The sequence below is a fragment of the Vicugna pacos genome, chromosome 15, assembly GCF_048564905.1.
Source record: "Vicugna pacos chromosome 15, VicPac4, whole genome shotgun sequence".
Classification (NCBI taxonomy): Eukaryota; Metazoa; Chordata; class Mammalia; order Artiodactyla; family Camelidae; genus Vicugna; species Vicugna pacos.
The window spans coordinates 55,163,176-55,182,082 of record NC_133001.1 but is presented as its reverse complement, the minus strand read 5'-3'; the positions used below and the strand labels follow the sequence as shown (position 1 = coordinate 55,182,082).

At 49.8% G+C, this 18,907-nt stretch overlaps 1 protein-coding gene and 1 long non-coding RNA gene across 4 annotated transcripts; one reads left to right on the top strand and one right to left on the bottom strand.

Moving 5' to 3' along the window:
• Positions 1–667: 667 nt before the first annotated feature.
• Positions 668–17,809, bottom strand: LOC140685791 (uncharacterized). The gene is made up of 5 exons (XR_012059234.1): positions 17,697–17,809; positions 9,389–9,514; positions 6,378–6,459; positions 5,252–6,097; positions 668–1,123 (listed from the first exon to the last, which is right to left on the bottom strand). It is a non-coding gene; the product is annotated as an uncharacterized lncRNA (long non-coding RNA).
• On the top strand, positions 4,125–12,070 carry KLF11 (KLF transcription factor 11). Of its 3 annotated transcripts, none has more exons than XM_072938216.1 (4): positions 4,125–4,412; positions 6,068–6,337; positions 7,578–8,544; positions 11,594–12,070. In XM_072938216.1, the coding sequence occupies exons 1-4, from the start codon at positions 4,371–4,373 to the stop codon at positions 11,662–11,664; spliced, it is 1,350 nt and encodes a 449-aa protein (XP_072794317.1). In that variant the 5' UTR covers positions 4,125–4,370; the 3' UTR covers positions 11,665–12,070. The 3 variants fall into 3 exon arrangements, with proteins under 3 accessions (XP_072794317.1, XP_072794315.1, XP_072794316.1); XM_072938214.1 differs by having other exon boundaries at positions 4,171–4,412; positions 11,515–12,070; XM_072938215.1 differs by lacking the exon at positions 4,125–4,412 and adding an exon at positions 4,453–5,275 and having other exon boundaries at positions 11,515–12,070.
• Positions 17,810–18,907: the final 1,098 nt, after the last annotated feature.

Here is an 18,907-nt window from a genome sequence, read left to right as displayed (position 1 = left end):
ACCTGTAACACATTTCTTCAAGTCTGTTCCAAACTGGTCCCATCTCCCCAGCATCCCTTCCCCAGCAGATGGCTCCCACATCACTTAGAAGGCAGATCACACATAAACACCCTGGCCATCTCTCGCTCCATCCCAGAACCTTCCTGGCTCCTTCGTCACGTGCATGGCCCGCTTCCCTGTTCCGTGCTCCCCCAGCCCTCCCCTAGCACACACTCCCCAACCTCACTCCGCCACTGTCAGCCCTTCCATCTCTCTTCTGCTTCACTCAATTTTCTCCACCCTGCCCTTCCCTTCAGCATACGAACACAGTCAAGTTTCTGTAGTGTCATTTAAAATTCCTTCAGAGTTCACATAAACAGAAATCATGATGGCTTTTAAATACAAGCAAAACTCTCAGGTAAATTCCATCAAAGAAATGCAATCTTATATGATGAGTGCTCATTTTTTCCACTTAGCTTGGCTGAGGTCAAAAATTCAAGAAGATCGAGCACCAGCGGAGAAAGAGGGGACTGGCTTTGCAGTTGATTGTTGATGGCGTACAGAGACACAAAAGCATGTTTGGAGGGCACTTTGACAATTTTCCTAAACAAAAAAATGCACATGGCCACATATCAGAATTTTCATAGCAGTTTTATTCATAAAAGCCCCAGACTGGAAATAACCCTGATGTCCATGGACACAAGAATGGGCCAGTGCATGGTGCTGTATTTTACAGCAGCGAGAATAAATGATCTCGAACTACATGCAAGTACATGGCAGTCCCCAAAGAGATAAACTACATGATTCTCTTTGTACAGGTTTCAGGACATGCAAAAGTATCTTGTGGTGTTAGAAGTCATGATAGGGACCATCCTGGGCAGGGTCAGGCAGGGGGCTTTTAGAATTCTGCTAATATTCTGTTTCTTGATCTCAGTAACACAAGTGTGTTTACCTTATGAAAATTCACTGAGTTGTACACCTAAGGTTTTGTACTTTCCTGTATCTAGGCTATATTTCAATAAAATTTACCAAAAGGGAAAAAGAAATGTAAGAGCAGTCAACCCAGCAATTCCAATTTTAGGAGGTGATTCTGTAGTTAACCTTGCACGTGGGCACATGATGCACAGATAGGATGTCCTGCAAACTGGAAATAGAAGAAACAGAGGTGATTTAGGCAGGAGTGGTTCAAGTATGGCATGTTCGTATAACGTAATAGTATTTAACCACAACAAAGAGCGAGGCTGATCTTTGCGTATCAAAGATACACAAAGTATCTTTGACGTGCAGTAGCCTCCAAGATGTGTCGTGAAATCAGCAAGCAAGATTCAGAAGGTGCACAGATCACGATCCTTTGCATGTAAGTATTTTTGCATATACACAGACTCTCTGGCAGGACCCACGAGAAAGTGGTGGCAGTTTAGCTGGTGGCATTATGCTCTACTTTTTACAGTTCTCTGGGTCCATGCCCAGTGTGCCTGCTGGACCGCACTTGGCCTGAGGTTCTGTGGGGCCTGGTGCCGATGAGGGCCTCCGTGATGTCTCTGAGTAAATGACTTGTAATTGACTCCAATTTATAAACATGTCAATATCCCAATGACTATAGGCAGGTCCAGTATCTGGCTATGGCAGCAACCACCTGGTGTGTGTGTGTGTGTGTGTGCGTGTGTGAAGAAAGGCTGCATGGAGAGGTGGTATCTGGGTAGAGGTGGGGGACAAGGGAGGAGGAACCAGCATAAGCAAAGACTTACATGTCTGTCTGTCTGTCTGTCACATGGACTAGAAATAGGAAGGAGAGGACCTATGCCTGGAGAACCTGGAGCCAGCCTGCTGCCCAAGTTTCCAGGTGCTGTCCAGGGAGCAGAAGCTGAGCCAGAGGAGAGAGAAGCTTGTGCTCCAGACTCCTGGAGAGTTGCTGCCACCTCCTACTCCACAGACACGGCTGGTCACGTGGCTTGGCTACACTGGCAGAGCTGGGATTTGGATCCAGGTCTAACTCCAAAGACCTGCACTAAGCATTCTGCTGAGTCGTCCTGCTGTTTGGGGGTCAGGAAGGGCTTTACTGAGAAGTCACAATGCAGTCTTACAGAGTAAAAGTGGAGAAGGGTTGGGGTGTTCCAGACAAAAGAAACATCACATACAAAGCAAAAGATGGTGACTCTGACATGATGTTGGGGGGCACAGGGTTTTGCACTGGGACAACAGTGTTAGAAGGGAAAGGGATTTGGGGAACTGGTCGGAATGACGCAAGAAGTGCTGGCTAGGGGCTGGTTCTGCAGAGCCGTGCATTCCTGCCTAAGGAGTAAGTTTCAGTCTGTGGCTGTTCGGATTCCAAACTGAGGGTTTGAGTACAGGTTTGGTACCGTCCCTACTTCTAGAAGATGATTCTGGCAGTGAGCTGAGGGGCACTGTGCAGGTGATGAAGCTAGAGGTAAGCAGACCCACTGGGAGGCAGCAAAATAATTCAGGTGAGAGAAGACAGTGGCTTGGACCAGAGCAAGAGTGGGTGATGGAGAGAAGTGACTAGTTTGAGAGAGATTTAGGAAGATAAAGAGCACTAAGTCATTGACAGAGGGAGGCAAGGGCAGGAGGGAAGGGCCAAAGGTGACTCTTAGATTTCTGGATGAAGGAAAAGGGTATCTGGTGGTACCCTTCCCGAAGTTTGGGGAAAATTCATAGTTGGGTAGAATGGAAGTTCAGTTTCAAGGACACTGAATTACAAATGTCTGCAGAATGTCCAAATGGGGAGGGCAGTTAGGAGTTGGTCTTCATTCACTTATTCAACCACTGGTTACCATGTGGCTGCAGTGAGCCAGGCACTGGGGTTTCACAGTGAATTAGGCAAGGTCTCTAACCTTGGGAAGGTTCCCTCTGGTGGGGAGACAATTAACAAATAACTAACGAAACAAAAGTTATAGGCTTTGAAAGGTGCTGGGAAGGATGTGAGTTAGATGAAATGGAAAGAAGCTGGAGGTCAGCTTACGCTCCCTCTGCCCAAGCAGAGAAGGCTGGTGAGGAAGAAGCTGGCCAGAGCCCTGGGCCCCACCTGCTTCCCTATCAGTATGAACGTGGAGGGCCTGGTGCTTTCATGGCCTGTTTCCTTACCTGTTCTCTTGCTCAGAGCACAGTCCCCACAGCGCGGGGATCCTCTACTCTCACCTGCCCCTAGCTTGCAGGACCGAGGATTCCTCACTGTGGCCTCTGCACCTTGTTCTATGCCAACCCATATCTAAGCTCAGCAAATGTGGGCCACATGGGTGGATGAAAGGCTGCGCCAAGCCGCGCTGCAGGCTGTGGGGGTACAAATAAACACAGGCTGCTCTTCAAGAACTTAGAGCTGCAGAAATGCATAAACCACACCCAGAGACACAGGCAGCCAAAGTACTGCGGGGCAGGGGTAAGTTGCCCTGGACATCTCTCTCATTCATGCCTGAGGACTTCCCAGAGAGGGTGACACTTACACCTGGCCTAGAAAAATGGGCAGGTTTCACCAGGTGCTTTTCAGGCGGTCACTTGTTTTGCCCCTAACCCTCCATCCCCACCGAACTGTGGGGAAACTGCAGCCCAGAGCTGCCTGGAGGGGGCCGTCAGCGGCAGACACAGGCCGAGAAGCTCGGGCTCTAAGTGCCTGGAGGAAGGAGCGGATGCAGGAATGTCACCTGGGGCTAGCCAGCTTTCAAAAGTCTTCCAGATCAGGGATGCTCTCCTAAGAGCGATGGTAGATTAAACAAGAAAGCAGAATCAGGGTTGAGGCTTCCAGGTGAGCCGCCTCTACTGGACAGATTCACTCCCTGGGGACCTGCACTCCGGCAAGCAGCGGGTGGTGGCCCCTTAAAGCGCAGCCCCCCTCCCCAGCCAGTCCAGTAGACTTGGGGACTTCCCCGGCCGCATCTGCACGGTCCCTCCACCCAACCGCTCCCGCTGCAGCAGCCGCTGCAGGAGCCGCCGCCGAGCCGCTGCCGCCGCCAGGACCTTTCCCCTACTTTCCAGGGCCTCAGGCTCCGCCCCCTCGCCGCTACCAAAACACGTGCCGCATCCCGCCCTGCCCGATCACGCCGCGGCCAGGCTCTGATCACGCGGCTCTCCGCGGCGCCCATTGGCCGGGGGTGCCCAGGCCTGTCGCGGATTGGCTGGCGGCCGCCCAGACCCGCCCCGGCGGGGCGCGGTGTATTTTGGTTTGCCTCTGCGCCCCGCCCCTGCGGCCGCTCCCTCCACAGCCGCCCCGCCCCTCCCGCGCCGCGAGGGCCGCGCCGGGGCAGAGCCGCGCGGGCGGGCGGAGGCGCGCGCCGGCCGCTCGAGCTCCGGGTCGCCGCCGCCCGCAGCGCACGTGCGGCAGCTGCCGTGCACTAAGCTCCCGCCCGTGGCGGCTTTGTTGCCTCCGGGCCGCCGGCACCATGCACACGCCAGGCTCCGCGGGCCCGGGCGACGCGCGCGCGGTGAGTGGCCGCCCATCGGAGCGAGGGGAGAGGCGGGGACGCGCCGCCTGTGCGGACCCAGGGTGCGGAGGAGAGAGGCAGCGCGCGGGGCCTCGCCGCACCCGCACCGTTAGGAACCCAGGCGGGTTCGGGAGCCGAGAGGGGCGGTGGCTGCGTGAGGCCGCGCTGGGAGGGGCGCGGAGGGGGCGTGTGCCTCGCGCCGCCCTACGCGCAGCTTTGTCTGGCGTTCCCGCAGCGGCCCCGCCCCGCGGGCTCCAGGTGCGGGGTTATTTCCAGCCATGACGTCACCAGGCCCTGTGCGGAGGCGGCCATTGGGCGGGGCACGGCTGGCGGGAACGCGGCACGCGGGCGGCGGGGGCGGGGCAAAGGCGGAGGGGCAAGGACTGTGGGAACGCGGCGCGCGTCAGCGGAGAGCTAGGGGGTGGGGCAAAAGCTGGCGGGAACGTGAAGGGCGTGGAGAGGGCTGTGGGAACGCAGCGCGGGGGCGGGGCGAGGGGCGGAGCAAAAGCTAGCGGGAACGCGGGGCGGGGCAAAAGCTGGCGGGAAGACTGCACGCGGTGGGCGGAGTGGGACGCCTCCACCCGGCTGGCTCCAGTACGGGCCTCAGAGCGGCGGGAAGTTCTCTGGCTGGACCTGGGACCTGGGACCTGGGACCTGGTTGTCGAGCCACTGGACGGCTGAGGGGCTGAAAGGACTGGGAGCCCCGCGCCGCCGCGTCCCTCCCCCGCTGTGGGGTGGAGCAGGCGGCAGCCCATGTCTGTGACTTCACAGTTCTTTTCGAGGCCGGGCTGCGGGCAGAAGCGGGGCCAGAGTGGCATTTGTAAAGGTGGTGGCCTTACCTGTGTGCCCTGGGGGTAACCTGGGTAAGTCAGGTTGGATGCTTAAACAAACTGAGTGTAAGTATGTATCTTCATAGATGTAAAGTTTCTCTGGAAAGAGATCAGCTAGTTCTAGTCGCTTCCCATCTCCCTCGCGCTTAAGAAGAGACAAGGGTACTGCGCCGGGAAGCCCTCGGGTCCAGGACTTGTGGCGAGATCTTACAGTTTCTTCCTCTCCCCGTGCTGTCCTGGTGGCCTTGACTGACTTGGTGCTCCTGGGTGTGGGGACCAGGGCTGAACCAGCGCGGGCTCTCCCTCCTGGAGCTCTGCTGAGGGATGCCCTGACTGATATGGATGCTCCAGAGTTGCCGCAAATGCATCTTGAGGGACACTCCGGTGGCTTCACGACTCTGAAGGGCCGCTCTCTCATCTCGCCCAACCTCAGCCTGAGCCATCAGTATCGTTCCTCCTCCCCAGGGCCCGTTTGGCACTAGCCAGTTTGGTTCACGCCTCAGGAAACAAGTCTTATTAATCATTTCCCGAAGAAAAACATAAACTTGATAACCTTTGTTACGAATCAGAGTTTTCTGTGGAAGCCGCTGGCCGGCCGACTGCATCCCAACTCCTTCCCTCCACAGAAAGCTGGCTTCAGAGCCAAGTGGACCTCCGTGCTCCGCAGGCTTCCTTCCCTAGAAGCCAGAGCGCGTGCGCAAGCGGCTGGAGGCGGGCAGTGCGGGCGTGCGCGGGGCAGGCTGCTGGTGTGCGTGCCCGCGTGTCCGTCAGGGTTCCTTGTCTGTTTCCCGGGGCTGAGAAGCTGCTGTGTTGTGTCTCCTTTAGGTTGACATCATGGACATATGTGAGTCAATCCTGGAGAGGAAGCGGCATGACAGTGAGAGGTCTACATGCAGCATCTTGGAGCAGAACGACATGGAAGCTGTCGAAGCTCTTGTTTGCATGAGCTCCTGGGGTCAGAGAGCCCAGAAAGGGGACCTTTTAAAGATAAGACCCCTCACACCTGTCTCTGACTCTGGGGATGTCACCACCACTGTGCACATAGACGCAGCTGCACCTGAGCTACCAAAAGACTTCCATTCCTTATCAACTTTGGTAAGGGGTGGGGAGAGGAATGGGTTTTGTGCTAGAGTACCTTCAATAAATGTGCTGAAGAATTCCTGGGTGGATTCCCTGGGATGCTGGCAAGCAGGTTCATACTATCCCCCGTGTGGGTCCTAAGGATGAAAACATGTCTTGAAAATGTGCTTTCCCATTGATAGATGCAGCCACAGGATTAAAATATCCATAGGCTGAAACTTACAGATTGATTCCAGAAAGCAAAATATACTCATTTCCCTGGGGAGCTTAGGGTGATGGCTTAGGTACCCCAGTCCAGGATCAGACCTGTGGGTAGCAGCTGGAGAAGGCCTATACTTTGGCACCTGACAGCCTTCATTAGCTGGGTTGAAATCCTGGCCTCTCTGCCTCCCTGTGGTGGCCAACTTCTTTCTTGTGTGAGTTTGGTGCAGTCAAGCACTGTTTTTTTGTTTTTGTTTTCTTAACTTGCTACAGCTATGAAGTTACTGGGAGAAATTGCTTCTCAGCTTGGAGAAGTTGAAAGCTGTAAATTGTTAACTAAACTGAAAGCTATAATCTAATTGTCCTTGGCTGGAAGCTTGCACTGGAAGGAGAGTTTGGAAAACTGACTTGGAGAGGGATGAGAAGGGACTTGTGGGCAGTGGAGAGGGTTGTCCAAGTAGTAATCCTGGCTGCCGGGAGCACCTCTCAGAGTTTCTTTGCATTGAGCTCTTCTGTGGGGAGGCCCAAAGTAAGTGAAAGTTGCTGGGGGTGGGGTGCAAAGAGAGGCTTGGTTTAGGTAGAACCCCTGGTTAGAGCATGGCCTTTCGGGGATCATTCTGATAGATTTTATCTTGCATCCAGTAGGAACTGGATGTGTGTGATTGGGTAAGTATGTGTTAAATTTTAAAAAGTTTTTGAGACGCTAAAATTATTGTGTAGAGCTCTCATTTTTAATATGAATTTGTTTTCTCATTTGTCATCCTAATACTTGAAATTGCTCCTTTCAGTAGCTGTGCAAGCCCAGGAACAGCACTGACATCCTTATGACCGAGCAGATGGGTCAGTTTGGGAGAGGCTGGGAAGGAGGGAGAAAGCAAGAAAATAAAGTACCTCATGCCTCCTTTACAGCCACTGGTTGCTCTTGTGAGCAGACTTCAAACAGCCTTTTCTAGATACTTCTTTGTGAAGCCTTTGGGGGCAACATGATCAAAGTAAGTTCCTTAAAATTTAACCAAAACAACCTTTTCACACAGTACTTTTTTTTTTTTTTAAGTGCATGACTCCTCCTCAGAGTCCTGACCTCGTGGAGCCATCGACAGGAACACTTGTTCCTTCCCAAGTAACTGATTCCAAAGCACCCGTGGTCGTGGCCATCCCCCCAGCCTCTACTGGGGCAGCCAGAGTGCTGAGCAGGAGGGCAGAGAGGGGCCTGCCTGGTATGAAGCCAGAGCTGCTGGAGCCAGCTGCCAGCTCTCACTGCAGGGCCATGGTGACAAGTGTCATTTGCCACACTGGGGGGAGTCCTTCTCCTGCCCACGTTCCTACCACCCAGACTCAAGAATACCAACTTTCAGCCAACAGAGAAGTAGAAGCACAGATTCCAAGATGTACTGAAGCTTTGCAGGACACACACCTCACAGACAGTTTGCTCAAAGTTAACTCAGTGTCTTGTCAGCCTTGCTCATACAAGTCTGGTGGCCTGATCCCTGCTGATAAAGGCCAGCAGGAGGTAGGGTGGCCTGTTGCAATTCAGTCCTGCTCACCAAAGAATTATGAAAATGACTTGCCAAGGAAAGCCACCCCTCTGATTTCTGTCCCCATTCCTAGTCCCCCTGTCCTTTGCCAAATGATCCCTGTGACTGGACAAAGTGGCATGTTACCAGCTTTTTTGAAGCCACCCCCCCAAGTGTCTGCAGGGACTGTCAAACCCATCTTACCCCACGCTGCTCCAGTGCCCCAGCCTGTGTTTGTGGGACCATCTGTGCCTCAGGGAACTGTGATGCTGGTTCTGCCCCAGGGGGCCCTCCCCCAGCCTGCCACGTGTTCATCGAGTGTAATGGCTGTTGGAAATACCAAGTTCTTGCCCCTTGCCCCTGCTCCAGTGTTCATTGCATCCAGTCAAAACTGTGCCCCTCAGGTAGACTTTTCCCGAAGGAGGAACTATGTTTGCAACTTCCCAGGCTGCCGGAAGACCTACTTCAAAAGTTCCCACCTCAAGGCTCATCTCCGCACTCACACAGGTGAGTCCTGAGGCAGGTCGGGCATTGGGAAGGAAACACACATCAAGCCGCCTTTGGGATCAAGGCATGAGGACCACTGGAGAAGGTGGCCTTTTTTCTTTGATTCTGAAAAGCTTTCATAGTCTTGGGATTAACATTAGTACAGCCACCAGTGGTTTTCCTAGAACAGGCCATCCATCTGCTCAGCCAGTAGATAAATACAGTACCGTTCTGTGACTGTGATCCTTGATGGGCTTTAGAGTGAGGCTCTCGCTGCCTCTTACTGCAGTAGACGTCTCATTTTTTATTTGCATTTTAGAAAATGTGCGTTCACACTGGATAAACATCTTATCAAGGTGATTTACTTAGTTTTACTATAGGGAAAGAGCTTTCTAAAGTATGGAGAAGTTTGAATTCTAGACTGTTTGCACTTTAAAGGAATATTTTTTACTTTTGGGAATGGATAGTGTCTAATTGAGAAGTCACAAAAGAAAGTAACTATAGTGACTTAGTGATCTCTTTGTTACCTCATTGGGTTCCTAGAATTTTCTGTAGTGATGGAAATGCTCTCTATCTGTCCAGTAAGAGGGTAGCCACTAGCCACACACACTTGAAGTGTGAACAGTGTGTCTGAGGAGCTAAATTTTACATTTTCATTAAGTTTGCATTTGTACAGCTACAAGGGGCTGGTGGCTACCATGTTGTTTAACGGAGGTGAGGTTGCCTGGTAGATAGAACTTCTGCTTTAGTTGCTTGGGGCAGTGTCTCAGGTGTTCTGTAGCTCTCTTGTCCTTTGAGTTAGTGGCAGTCATTTTGTTTTGTTTTCAAAAGTCCCGTAGTTAAATAGTCTGCTTGTTAAACTCACCTTCGAAAGGTTCACGCACATATGTACATACAAGCACAGCAACAGGTCGCGGGTTCCGCAGTAAAGACGTGGTTCATAAACTCTCTCCATCGTGGAACCCTTTTCACCAGAATGTCTGCTGATGGCCTGCGGGACAACAGGGAATGTTGTCAGCTGTTTGGGAAAGGCTGAACTGGAGGGAGTCATTGTGGTACTTTACTCCAAGATGCATTTGAGGTAGAGTGGTTCTAATTAGCGTATTAAAATTCTGTTGTGGCAGCTTCCGCTTGCGGAATGAAGCAGGGTCTGGAACGTAGGCTGAACAAAAGGCGCTCTGCTGCCCTCTACGCTACGGAGTGGGCTGTCTGCTTCAGGGATGAGGCCCCAGGCCTGGCGGGTGAAGAACTTGCTTCTCTGCCTTTACCTTTGCTCTCCACGTCCACATCTCTCCCCTTCACTCTCTGCTCTCTGACTATCTCTTATTTACTGAAAACCGCTTAAGGGCCTTTCTTAGAAGTATTTTCTGATCTCTCCTTCCTTATTTGACCCTAGGGGTTTGTTACGTTTCTCACCACATTCTCCCTCTGTTTTTTTTAGTTACTTATATACTTGATCTCACTGGATATAAATTCTTGGTGTCTGACCTAAGAGCCTGGCACTAGTGAATGATGATTGGTCATTGGTGCTACAGGGTAGCTGTCATGGCTGTATTGGTGTGAACCGGCACCTCTGAAGGGCTCATTGACTTCGCAAACTCTTCAGAGACTACTGAGGTGAACTTCAGATCACATCCAAACACAGATTATGCATTTGGGGAGGCAATGGAATGAGATATTACTGTTTATTCAGTTTCCCTTGGTAGAAATACTGGCAGGGTGGCATAAAATAGGGCTTCAGGTTTCCCAATATACTTAAGTAACCATAAAAGTTCTGAAGAATCAACTTCTTGTGGCATTTTGTAAACACTAAATTGGAGTTTTCATAAGATATAGAAACCTTGGGTGAGTTTACCTTAGATAAGATGGTTTTTCAGTCTAAGCTGAAAATTTTTAAAATTAGTATAAGGTAGAGTGAGCAAAGGCTCATGTTTTTATAAATCCTATGCCAAAGGGTGGTTGTTCTCTGTCCACCCTCTGGCCATCCAGTATGCTGACAGCAGTGGTGGTGGTTTCCTGAAAACAGGTAACCTTATGCTTATAGCATGAGATCTTTGAAAGCCCATGAAGTTGAGGCCTTTTTTCTTAGAATCGTTCATAAAAAGCCATTGTGATGCTGAATTTTCCTGCTAATTCAACTTTGAAAAACATGATATATTTAACTGATGTCTCATCATCATTCATTCAAAACCATTTATTCGCCACCTGTCATACAAAGTGCTGTGCTGGGAGCTAAACTGTACAGAGATGGATGAACTAGGCAAGTCATAAATCTTCAGGAAGGTAGGTCATGTAACAGCCCGTAACAGCGTTGAACACATCCATTTATGAGGTTGCACAGCAGTGTGTGATTGTCACAACCTGGTCAAGATAGGGGCTTCTAGGAAAGGGAGCACTCCTGCTGGCTGGAAGGGTCCAGGAGGACTCAGGGGAAGGGCCACACTGTTACCTGCGGACAAGGGCTCCCTCACTCACCTCCAGGAAGACAGTATGAGACACCTTCCAAGTGCGCTGAAACTTTGAACAAAGACACTTGAGGCTTGTAACTACAAGAAGGTGGTTATTAGAATTCTAATTCATTCTGTAGTTAACCTCTTTGTCAGTGTAATAACAAATATGAAGATGGCATTAATGATTCTGAGAAGTCTTGTAGGTCCTGGGAGGGATTTGTTTTTAGATGTGCAGCTTCCTGAGAGGGAAGGAATTATTCCTTTTAAGAATCTTCCTCCAGTTAACCGTTGAAGACTTACCTTTATTTAAAAAATCTTTGGAATAACTAGATGAGTTTGACATTGTTGAGCCCTGACATACTACATCTTGGGAGTGGCAGGAAGAAATGCATCTTGGACAATTACTTGACTTCCAGATAACCTGATTCCAGAATAGGATATTACTTTTTCCTTAGGTCTTGATGAGCAAAATTTTTAAATGACATAAATGAACCTGCTGAGCATTTATATTTTCTCTAGTATGTGTTTTCTCACCTCTTAGGAGAGAAGCCTTTCAGCTGTAGCTGGGATGGCTGTGATAAAAAATTTGCTCGCTCAGATGAACTCTCTCGCCACCGCAGAACTCACACTGGGGAGAAGAAGTTTGTGTGCCCAGTGTGTGATCGGCGTTTCATGCGCAGCGACCACCTGACAAAGCATGCCCGGCGCCACATGACAACCAAGAAGATCCCTGGCTGGCAGGCGGAGGTCGGCAAACTCAACAGAATTGCTTCAGCGGAGAAGCCTGGGAGCCCGCTGGTGCGCATGCCAGCGTCTGCGTGACGGGTCTGCCAGGGAATTGCGGATGGAAATTTGTAAAAGCCTGCTTTCAGGAATGGAACTGATGATTTTCTCTCCAAAATAAAAAGTCTTGAGGGCTAGGGGAAGGTAGAGAGCTGGTTCTGATGAAGGCATGTTGACTTGTTTTCTTGGTTGGGACCCTGTTCAGTATCTTTTGCAGTTTCAGAAGTTCTTTTAAGGAAATGGAAGGAAAGTTGATAAGCTAAGTCACCAGCATTCAAACAAACATTTCGGCAATAAATCTTACAAAATCGGGATTTTTACAACCTTTCTATTCATGTTTTGTAGAAACGTGACAGGGTACTAATTTTTATACTGTTTTTTATAAAAAATTTTTATTGGTGCTCAAATCACTAATTTCTAGATAGATGATTTTACAGTCTTTTCAGTATTTAACATTTTAATTATACCCTTACTTTTAGTACAAAAGTTGGAATATTATTTAGCCAAAAAAATTTACAACTTTGTAATTAGGCCTTTTAGATCTAAGAATTTTCTAGAATCAGAACTGGTTGAGCAGGGGCCTCTTAAATAAATGGGAGAGGAAAAAAAATTTTATAGTCAGCTTCTTCATAACATTTTCAAGAGAAATACCAAGCAACCGTTCCTTTAAGGCTGTAGCCCAAGGAATTAAAATTTTGGTTAAGTAGAACTTAGTCACCCGTGTCTGTGGTGTGACTTGTGAGGAATGTACTCCAGAGGATAACTTAAAATACTCAATAGATACCCGGTGAGCAGAGAGCTGCCGTAGGATCTGAGTGTCTGTTCTGCCGCGAGCACACCGTTCACAGTCTCATTTGTACCTCAAACACCAAAAAAGGTGATGTACGCACTCAAACTCAGCTGCTTTGTTTGTTGTCAGTTTGACTTCTTTTGCTGTGGCCTTATCCAAGTATTTTGTGGGTAAAGTAACTTCCTAGAGAAAAAGGAAATGTCCTTAGTATTTGGAGGAACTTCCCACCAAAGTACAGCTTATCTGAGGTGGGGGCACGTGCAGATGGTGCAGCTCCAGTGTTCTGATTTCTTTATTAAGTATTAAGAACTATGGGAAATGCAAGCTACACTAAATGGCAGTAATACTGCCCAGCTGTCCTTTCATTCATTTTATTTGAAGGAAATTGTTTTGATCAAATGGAGAATTACTTGGGAGTGGGGTGTTCTGCAGTCTGCCTAGAAAGCAGACCATGGGCGTCACTGTGAAGCTGTGTGAGCACAGGTCTGAGCATTACAGAGACTGCGCCCCGGGTCCGGGAGGCCACGAGCTTGCTTTTGTTGGGCAGTGTTGGGAATCCAGCAACAGAACACATGTAAGGAATGTGGGGATGTTGCTCTGCTCTTGGAGCCTGCAAATGGTTTTTGTTGTGCCATATGTATTTAGATTCTGTCTTTGGCTCTTAGTTATTGGCATTTACCTTTATTAAAACGATGGTAAGGTGAAATACTGAATAAATATAATTAGGTTTTGTGTTCAGGCCTTCCTTTAGTCTGAGAACGCTCTCCTGGTCGTTCACTGTATGTTACTTGACACCCTTTAAATTACCCTCTAGTATCAGCCGCTAAGTGACAGGTCTGTAGGTGAGGGCTGTGTGTTTAGGAGGCTTCCATGTCTTTGGACACTTCTGTAGTTGAGTATTCCTCCTGGTCATGAGACATACTACAGTTACAAAAGAACTGTAATTAAATGTACATAGTTTGTGTTTCCCCACCACCCAGTCCTTCCTCCCACTACTCGTATCTTAAATCAGCATAAACATTTCTGTGTGTATGCTGTAAATGGCATTAAATGGGATATTTCTCTTAGTTATACAAAATAACGTTAATCCTACTAATGTTCTGGTGGATAATACAACGTCTTTGAGTATTTGGTTGCTTGTCACGTTGAACTTCATTCTCTGAGCAATGTAGTTAGTTTCCAAACAATAGATGTGTTTTTAAAAAAAGTTTTGATTTATACTTCCATTTCCTGATGAGATTTCGAAGTACCTTCTGTAAACAACAGTTTTTGGCCCTCTGTTTGTCGATTGAAAAACTGTAAGTTGGGAAACAGCTTCATCTGAAAAATGCAGTTGGAGAACCAGCGCCTGTGGTGTGTGTTCAGTGTAGAGTCCCTCCGCTGCGGCCCGGCTGTCAGAGGAGGGCACTTCCCCAGTGCACTTTACTGCCTGAGCAATTTTGCTTGATCTCTTTTGACTTTGAGCCTTCTAAGTAGTTTCAGTAATAAAATTTTAAGTGTTTCAGAATTATGTTTTATGTAACAGACTTTGACTTATTTAAATGAATATGTGCGATGTAACTTTTTTCTTTGAATCATATAAAAACATTTTTGATTTGCAAACTAGACTGTATTCTGTGTCATGTAACTGGACTACAGTATACCCAGTGGCTTTTCAGAAAAATCTATGAAATTGTATATTGGCCCAACCTGACCTTCCTCTTTGGTTTCTGGGGTTCTGTTCTGCTTTCAGGATGCCCTTAAGATTCTTTGGAGGGTTCTTTCTGAAAGAAATGTGTGAAGAGTCTGCTTCTGTGTTGGCCACTCTGATGCTGGGACTGGTCTTGGCAGAACAGGACCGTGGGTGCTGTGACCCGTGACCCTCATCCTCATACTCTTCCTGTGCTGGGAGGTGGAGTGGGAGGCATCCCCTTCCCCTGCTCCCAGCCCAGGCTCTAAAAGTACGTCCCGGAGCCGTGGTCTTCACTCCTGCTCCTGGAGTACGTCCTCTCTGGAACCCACTCTGGCTGGGGCTGTGTGTCCACACCCCACTAGACGAGCCCCTGCGGCTGTTGGAGCCTAGGCACTTCCGTGGGCTCGGTCCTCAGTCCTCATCTGGCCTGTCCAGCAGCACGGACAGGGTTGTTAGCTCCCCCGCAGGCCACACTCTCCTGCTCTCCTACCTCCCTGCTCCTTTGCTGGTCCCCCTCCTCTCCCTGACTCCTCTCCTACTGCCCTCACAACCTGGGTGATCTTTTCCACCCTTGTGACTTAGATAAAAATCACATCTCTACCTGCATGCATGTCTCTCCTTCGCTCTTCTCACCTGGGCTTCAGATTCCTGTTTCCATCTGTCTGCTTGACACCCATCTATTCAGTGTCCCAGACTTTGCCCAAGCTCCTCATCTTCTTGCCCATGCTTGCTTTTCCCACAGCTGACCCCATTGTCTGAAAAGAACAGCAAGGCCATCCTTTTAGCTGTTCAAGTGCAAAATCTTGGAGTCATCCTGGGCTCCTTTCTCACTCCATATCCAATCTGTCACAGTCTTGTTGGCTCACTGCCTTCCAAAACCACTCATCCTGGAATGTGATTCCATAGACCACACTAGTCCTGGTCATGGGTGTGCATGTGTGTGCACAATTGTGTGGGGGGTAAAGGATCACAACGGGCTTTGCATTTAGCACTCCACCTAGAAAAGTCTCTCCAATTCCAAATCCCTTTGCTTCTGGGTGGTGGCCACATGCCTGCTACCCTCAGCTTTGTGACTTTACCTGCTGTCCTCTGTGTCCCTAAGGTTCTACTTTCTGGCTGTAATAGCCACTGTTGCTTTAATTTCAACTTGCTCCTTTTGTTTAGGGACTCTTAAAATGAGGGAATTGAGACATGTATCTTACACATGGGCCCCATCCTGGGAGGAAGTCCAGGCACCAGGGACACCATACCCTAGTGGGATGAGACCCGCTCAGTCCACTCAAAGTTAGGGAGGCTTGTTCCCAAAGGTTTCTCAACACTCCCTAGAAGCCTAGTGGGTCCCAGGATTGTCTTGAGCTGGCTCTGCAAACAGGTTTCTTTTCAGCATGTTCTTTTCTTTGTTTGTTTAAGAAGTTCATTTGTGTCCTTTTTTTTAGACTCCACATATAAGTGATATCATATGACATTTTTCTTTCTCTTTCTGGCTTCCTTCACTTAGAATGACAATCTCCAGGTCCACATTGCTGCAAATGGCATTATTTTATTCTTTTTTATGGCTGAGGTAGTATTCCATTCTGTACATATTATATATTTTATTTTATATATATATAAATGGGTGGGTGGGTGGATGGATGGATGTGATATGATTCCTGTTATGGGTGAGCTTACATTTTAGCAAGTGGATCAGACTTGCAATAGAGTTCAATAAAATGAAGCAAGTAACTAGTAGTGATCAAAACCTCTAATCTTGGGGAAAGGTATAGCTCAAGTGGTAGAGTGTGTGCTTCGCATGCATGAGGTCCTGGGTTCAACCCCCAATATTTCCATTAAAAAAATAAATCTAATTACCTCCCTCCAACAAACAAACAAACAAACAAAAAAGTTAATTAAAAACCTCTAGTCTTGAAGGAGTCCAGAGGAAGGCCCAGGGAAGGTCTACCAGACTCCTGGCAGGTAGCTTTGATAAGTAGTGTGGATTTGGCCTGAGACAGGACTGGGTGCAGATCTGACTCCATTTAGCTACGTGTTGCTGAGAAATGAGCTCTACTTTTAGTTTCCTCATTTCTGAAATGAGGATTACATAGAGTAATGTGCCTATCCTATCTCAGAGCCTGGCACTTTCATTTTGTATGTAGAAGAAAACCTTAGTTGTTTTCGAACAAAAATCTACTTGAAGGGTAGCTGTCTTTGGGCACAGAAATAACAGAACAGGCTTAGAGTATTCTCGTGTTGCCAGCTGCCTTCAAGAGTGTCAGGGCCTGTGCTAAATGGTAAAGAGGTCATTCAAAGGAACTCCCACTGGCCAAGTTGTGGCAGTTTAAACATTAAAATACGAATTCCACTTCTGCCCAAGATGGAGTAACAGGAACTGAATATAATCTCACTCTCAAAATAACCACCAGACAAAATGTATGAAAGGAGTTTTCCAGGAACTGGACCTTGGGTCATGAAAGACAGTGACCCTGAGAGATAGGAAATAAGGGGAGTGAACCCAGTTTGCCGCCTTGAGGAAGATTCCAGGTTGTGATGCAGGGAGGAGGAACTCAGGCGGAACTCGAGTCCCCTAGTGGAAGAGATGGCAGTGAGGGTGCACGAATGCCAAGGTGGCAAGGGTCACGGGGCAGAGTGCCAAGGAAGAGAGAACAGCCCAGAGAACCCTGGAGGTCTACAGGGGGGCGCCTGGAGGGAGGGGAACACCCTAAAACCGAAGGCAAATTGTGTGCACAGGGGCGTGTGTCCTTACTCTGGGCTGAGGAGTCATCACTTAACATGAATTCTCAAAGGGCGACCCGAGACGGTTATTAGATCCGTGCTCTTGAGAATAAGGCTGCTCGAGAAAGCGCTGAGGTAGCACGCGCAGGGCTAGGGCAGTGGCTGTGCCTCGGGCTCGGTGTGCAGGGTCCCGGCGCCGTGCCCACCTGGCTCGGCGTTGGAACCCAGGGGAGAGGGCTCTGTGGGAATTAAAAGAACTATGACAGGAGGTACTCAGGCGGTTTTGCTGAGGGACACCCCTACTGAAGTCCCACGCGGGGGTTAGAATGTCCATGTACACACCTCGGGTCCCCACGGAGCCCGGACCTTGGCTTTGGCAGCTGCGCGGGCCCTCAAAGCAAGAGTCTGCTCCGCGGGCCTGGAGGCCTGCAGTCGGCCTCGAGACGGCGCAGCTGAGCTCGGTTCCCCGGCGATCGACGGAACCCCGGAAACGCCCCTGGGGATCCTATCTCTGTAGGGGCTGCAAGGAAAATCCCTGCCAGCAAATGGGGCGGGGCGCGAAGCCAGGGTCCCCATTTGTGTCTGGGGTGCTGCCCAGACACAAAATGCCCAGAGTCCTGTGGCTGCCCGGCCCCCCCCCGCCCCCTTCCCGCGCAGTAGCGCACGCCGGCTCCCAGTGCCTGCAACGGCCCGCGGGGTTCGCCTTCCCTGTGACCCACTCACTTCTCATCCGCGTGGGCTCAGCCGGCGCACAGTTTCCACCCACCGTTTGTCCTTGAGGCCTCCCAGCACCCGGGGGCGGAGAAAGAAGAGGCTCCTTTGCCCACTGCGCAGACGAGGCGGCTCCCGGGACCCAGCCGGCCGGCCGGTTCACTCCTCCCTCTCTAGCTTCAGGGAGAAGCGGCAGGGCCTCCCTAGGGAGCCCGGCCCCTGCCACCCATGCTTTCCCAGGACGAGGAGCAGCGAGGACGCGGGAATCCCAATGGCGGCGACGGCTTCCTGGAGAGGCGCGGGCATAACTGTTCCACCGCACTCTGCTCTCATTCCCATCGCATATTTATTTTAAACCCCAGGGCCCGCCTGGTACAGGCCTGGCATGGAGCCAGCCCTCTTCGAGTAGATGTTGCGTAAACTTTAAAACAAAAAGGAATGTTTCTGTAACCTGTGCTACTAAGGTCATTATTATTTTTATCTTTCACTCAAATCTTCTCCTCACCAGATTAGTAAGAAAGTCAGCCCCTCCCTCTGCAGTTTCTCCCCTTGCCTGCAAATTGTCCTAAACCTCTCTGGCTTAGCCCAAGCTGGGATCTTTGCACCTGCCGACCTCCTGCCGTGTGTTTCTTGCTGCCAACATGGTGTCACTGACAGCCGACCACAGGCCCCTGATTTTGGTGGCGGCCTGGATCTTGGAATGACTGCCCAGTGCCACACGAAACCACACACCCTTGGGTCTCGTTTGCAGCCACACCCCCAGGCACCAGTTCTATGTGGCGTCCATCAGATGTCATCCATCTCTTGAGGACTGAAAATGTCACCGTTCCTTCCCAGGTCCACACCTCACAGAAAAGGCAGCTTTTCCTTTCCAACTCTGGAAACTAAAGCGTTTCATCACACCAGAAAACTGAGCGCCACCCACCTATTAAGGTCTGATTTGTTTCCAGGGGGTCCAGATAGCACCGCATCCAAGGTCTAGTTCTGGGGAGAGCACTGACCTTCAGAGCCTTGAATGTGATTTACCCTCTCCAACGCAACCAAGAAGGTTTTTCTCCTGCCTAATTATTGCTGGACCAGAAAAAGAACCCCACCCCCACTCCACATAGGTTAGATCTTCAATGGAACTTCTGGCTACACTTCTTTGACAGCCTTTAGCTTCTCTGGAGTGTTTACGAGTATGCCTCTGCCACCAGAAACAGCACGTCCTCACTGGTGGAGACCAGATCTTGCCACACAAACACCAGCATGTAGCAGGGGGCCGGA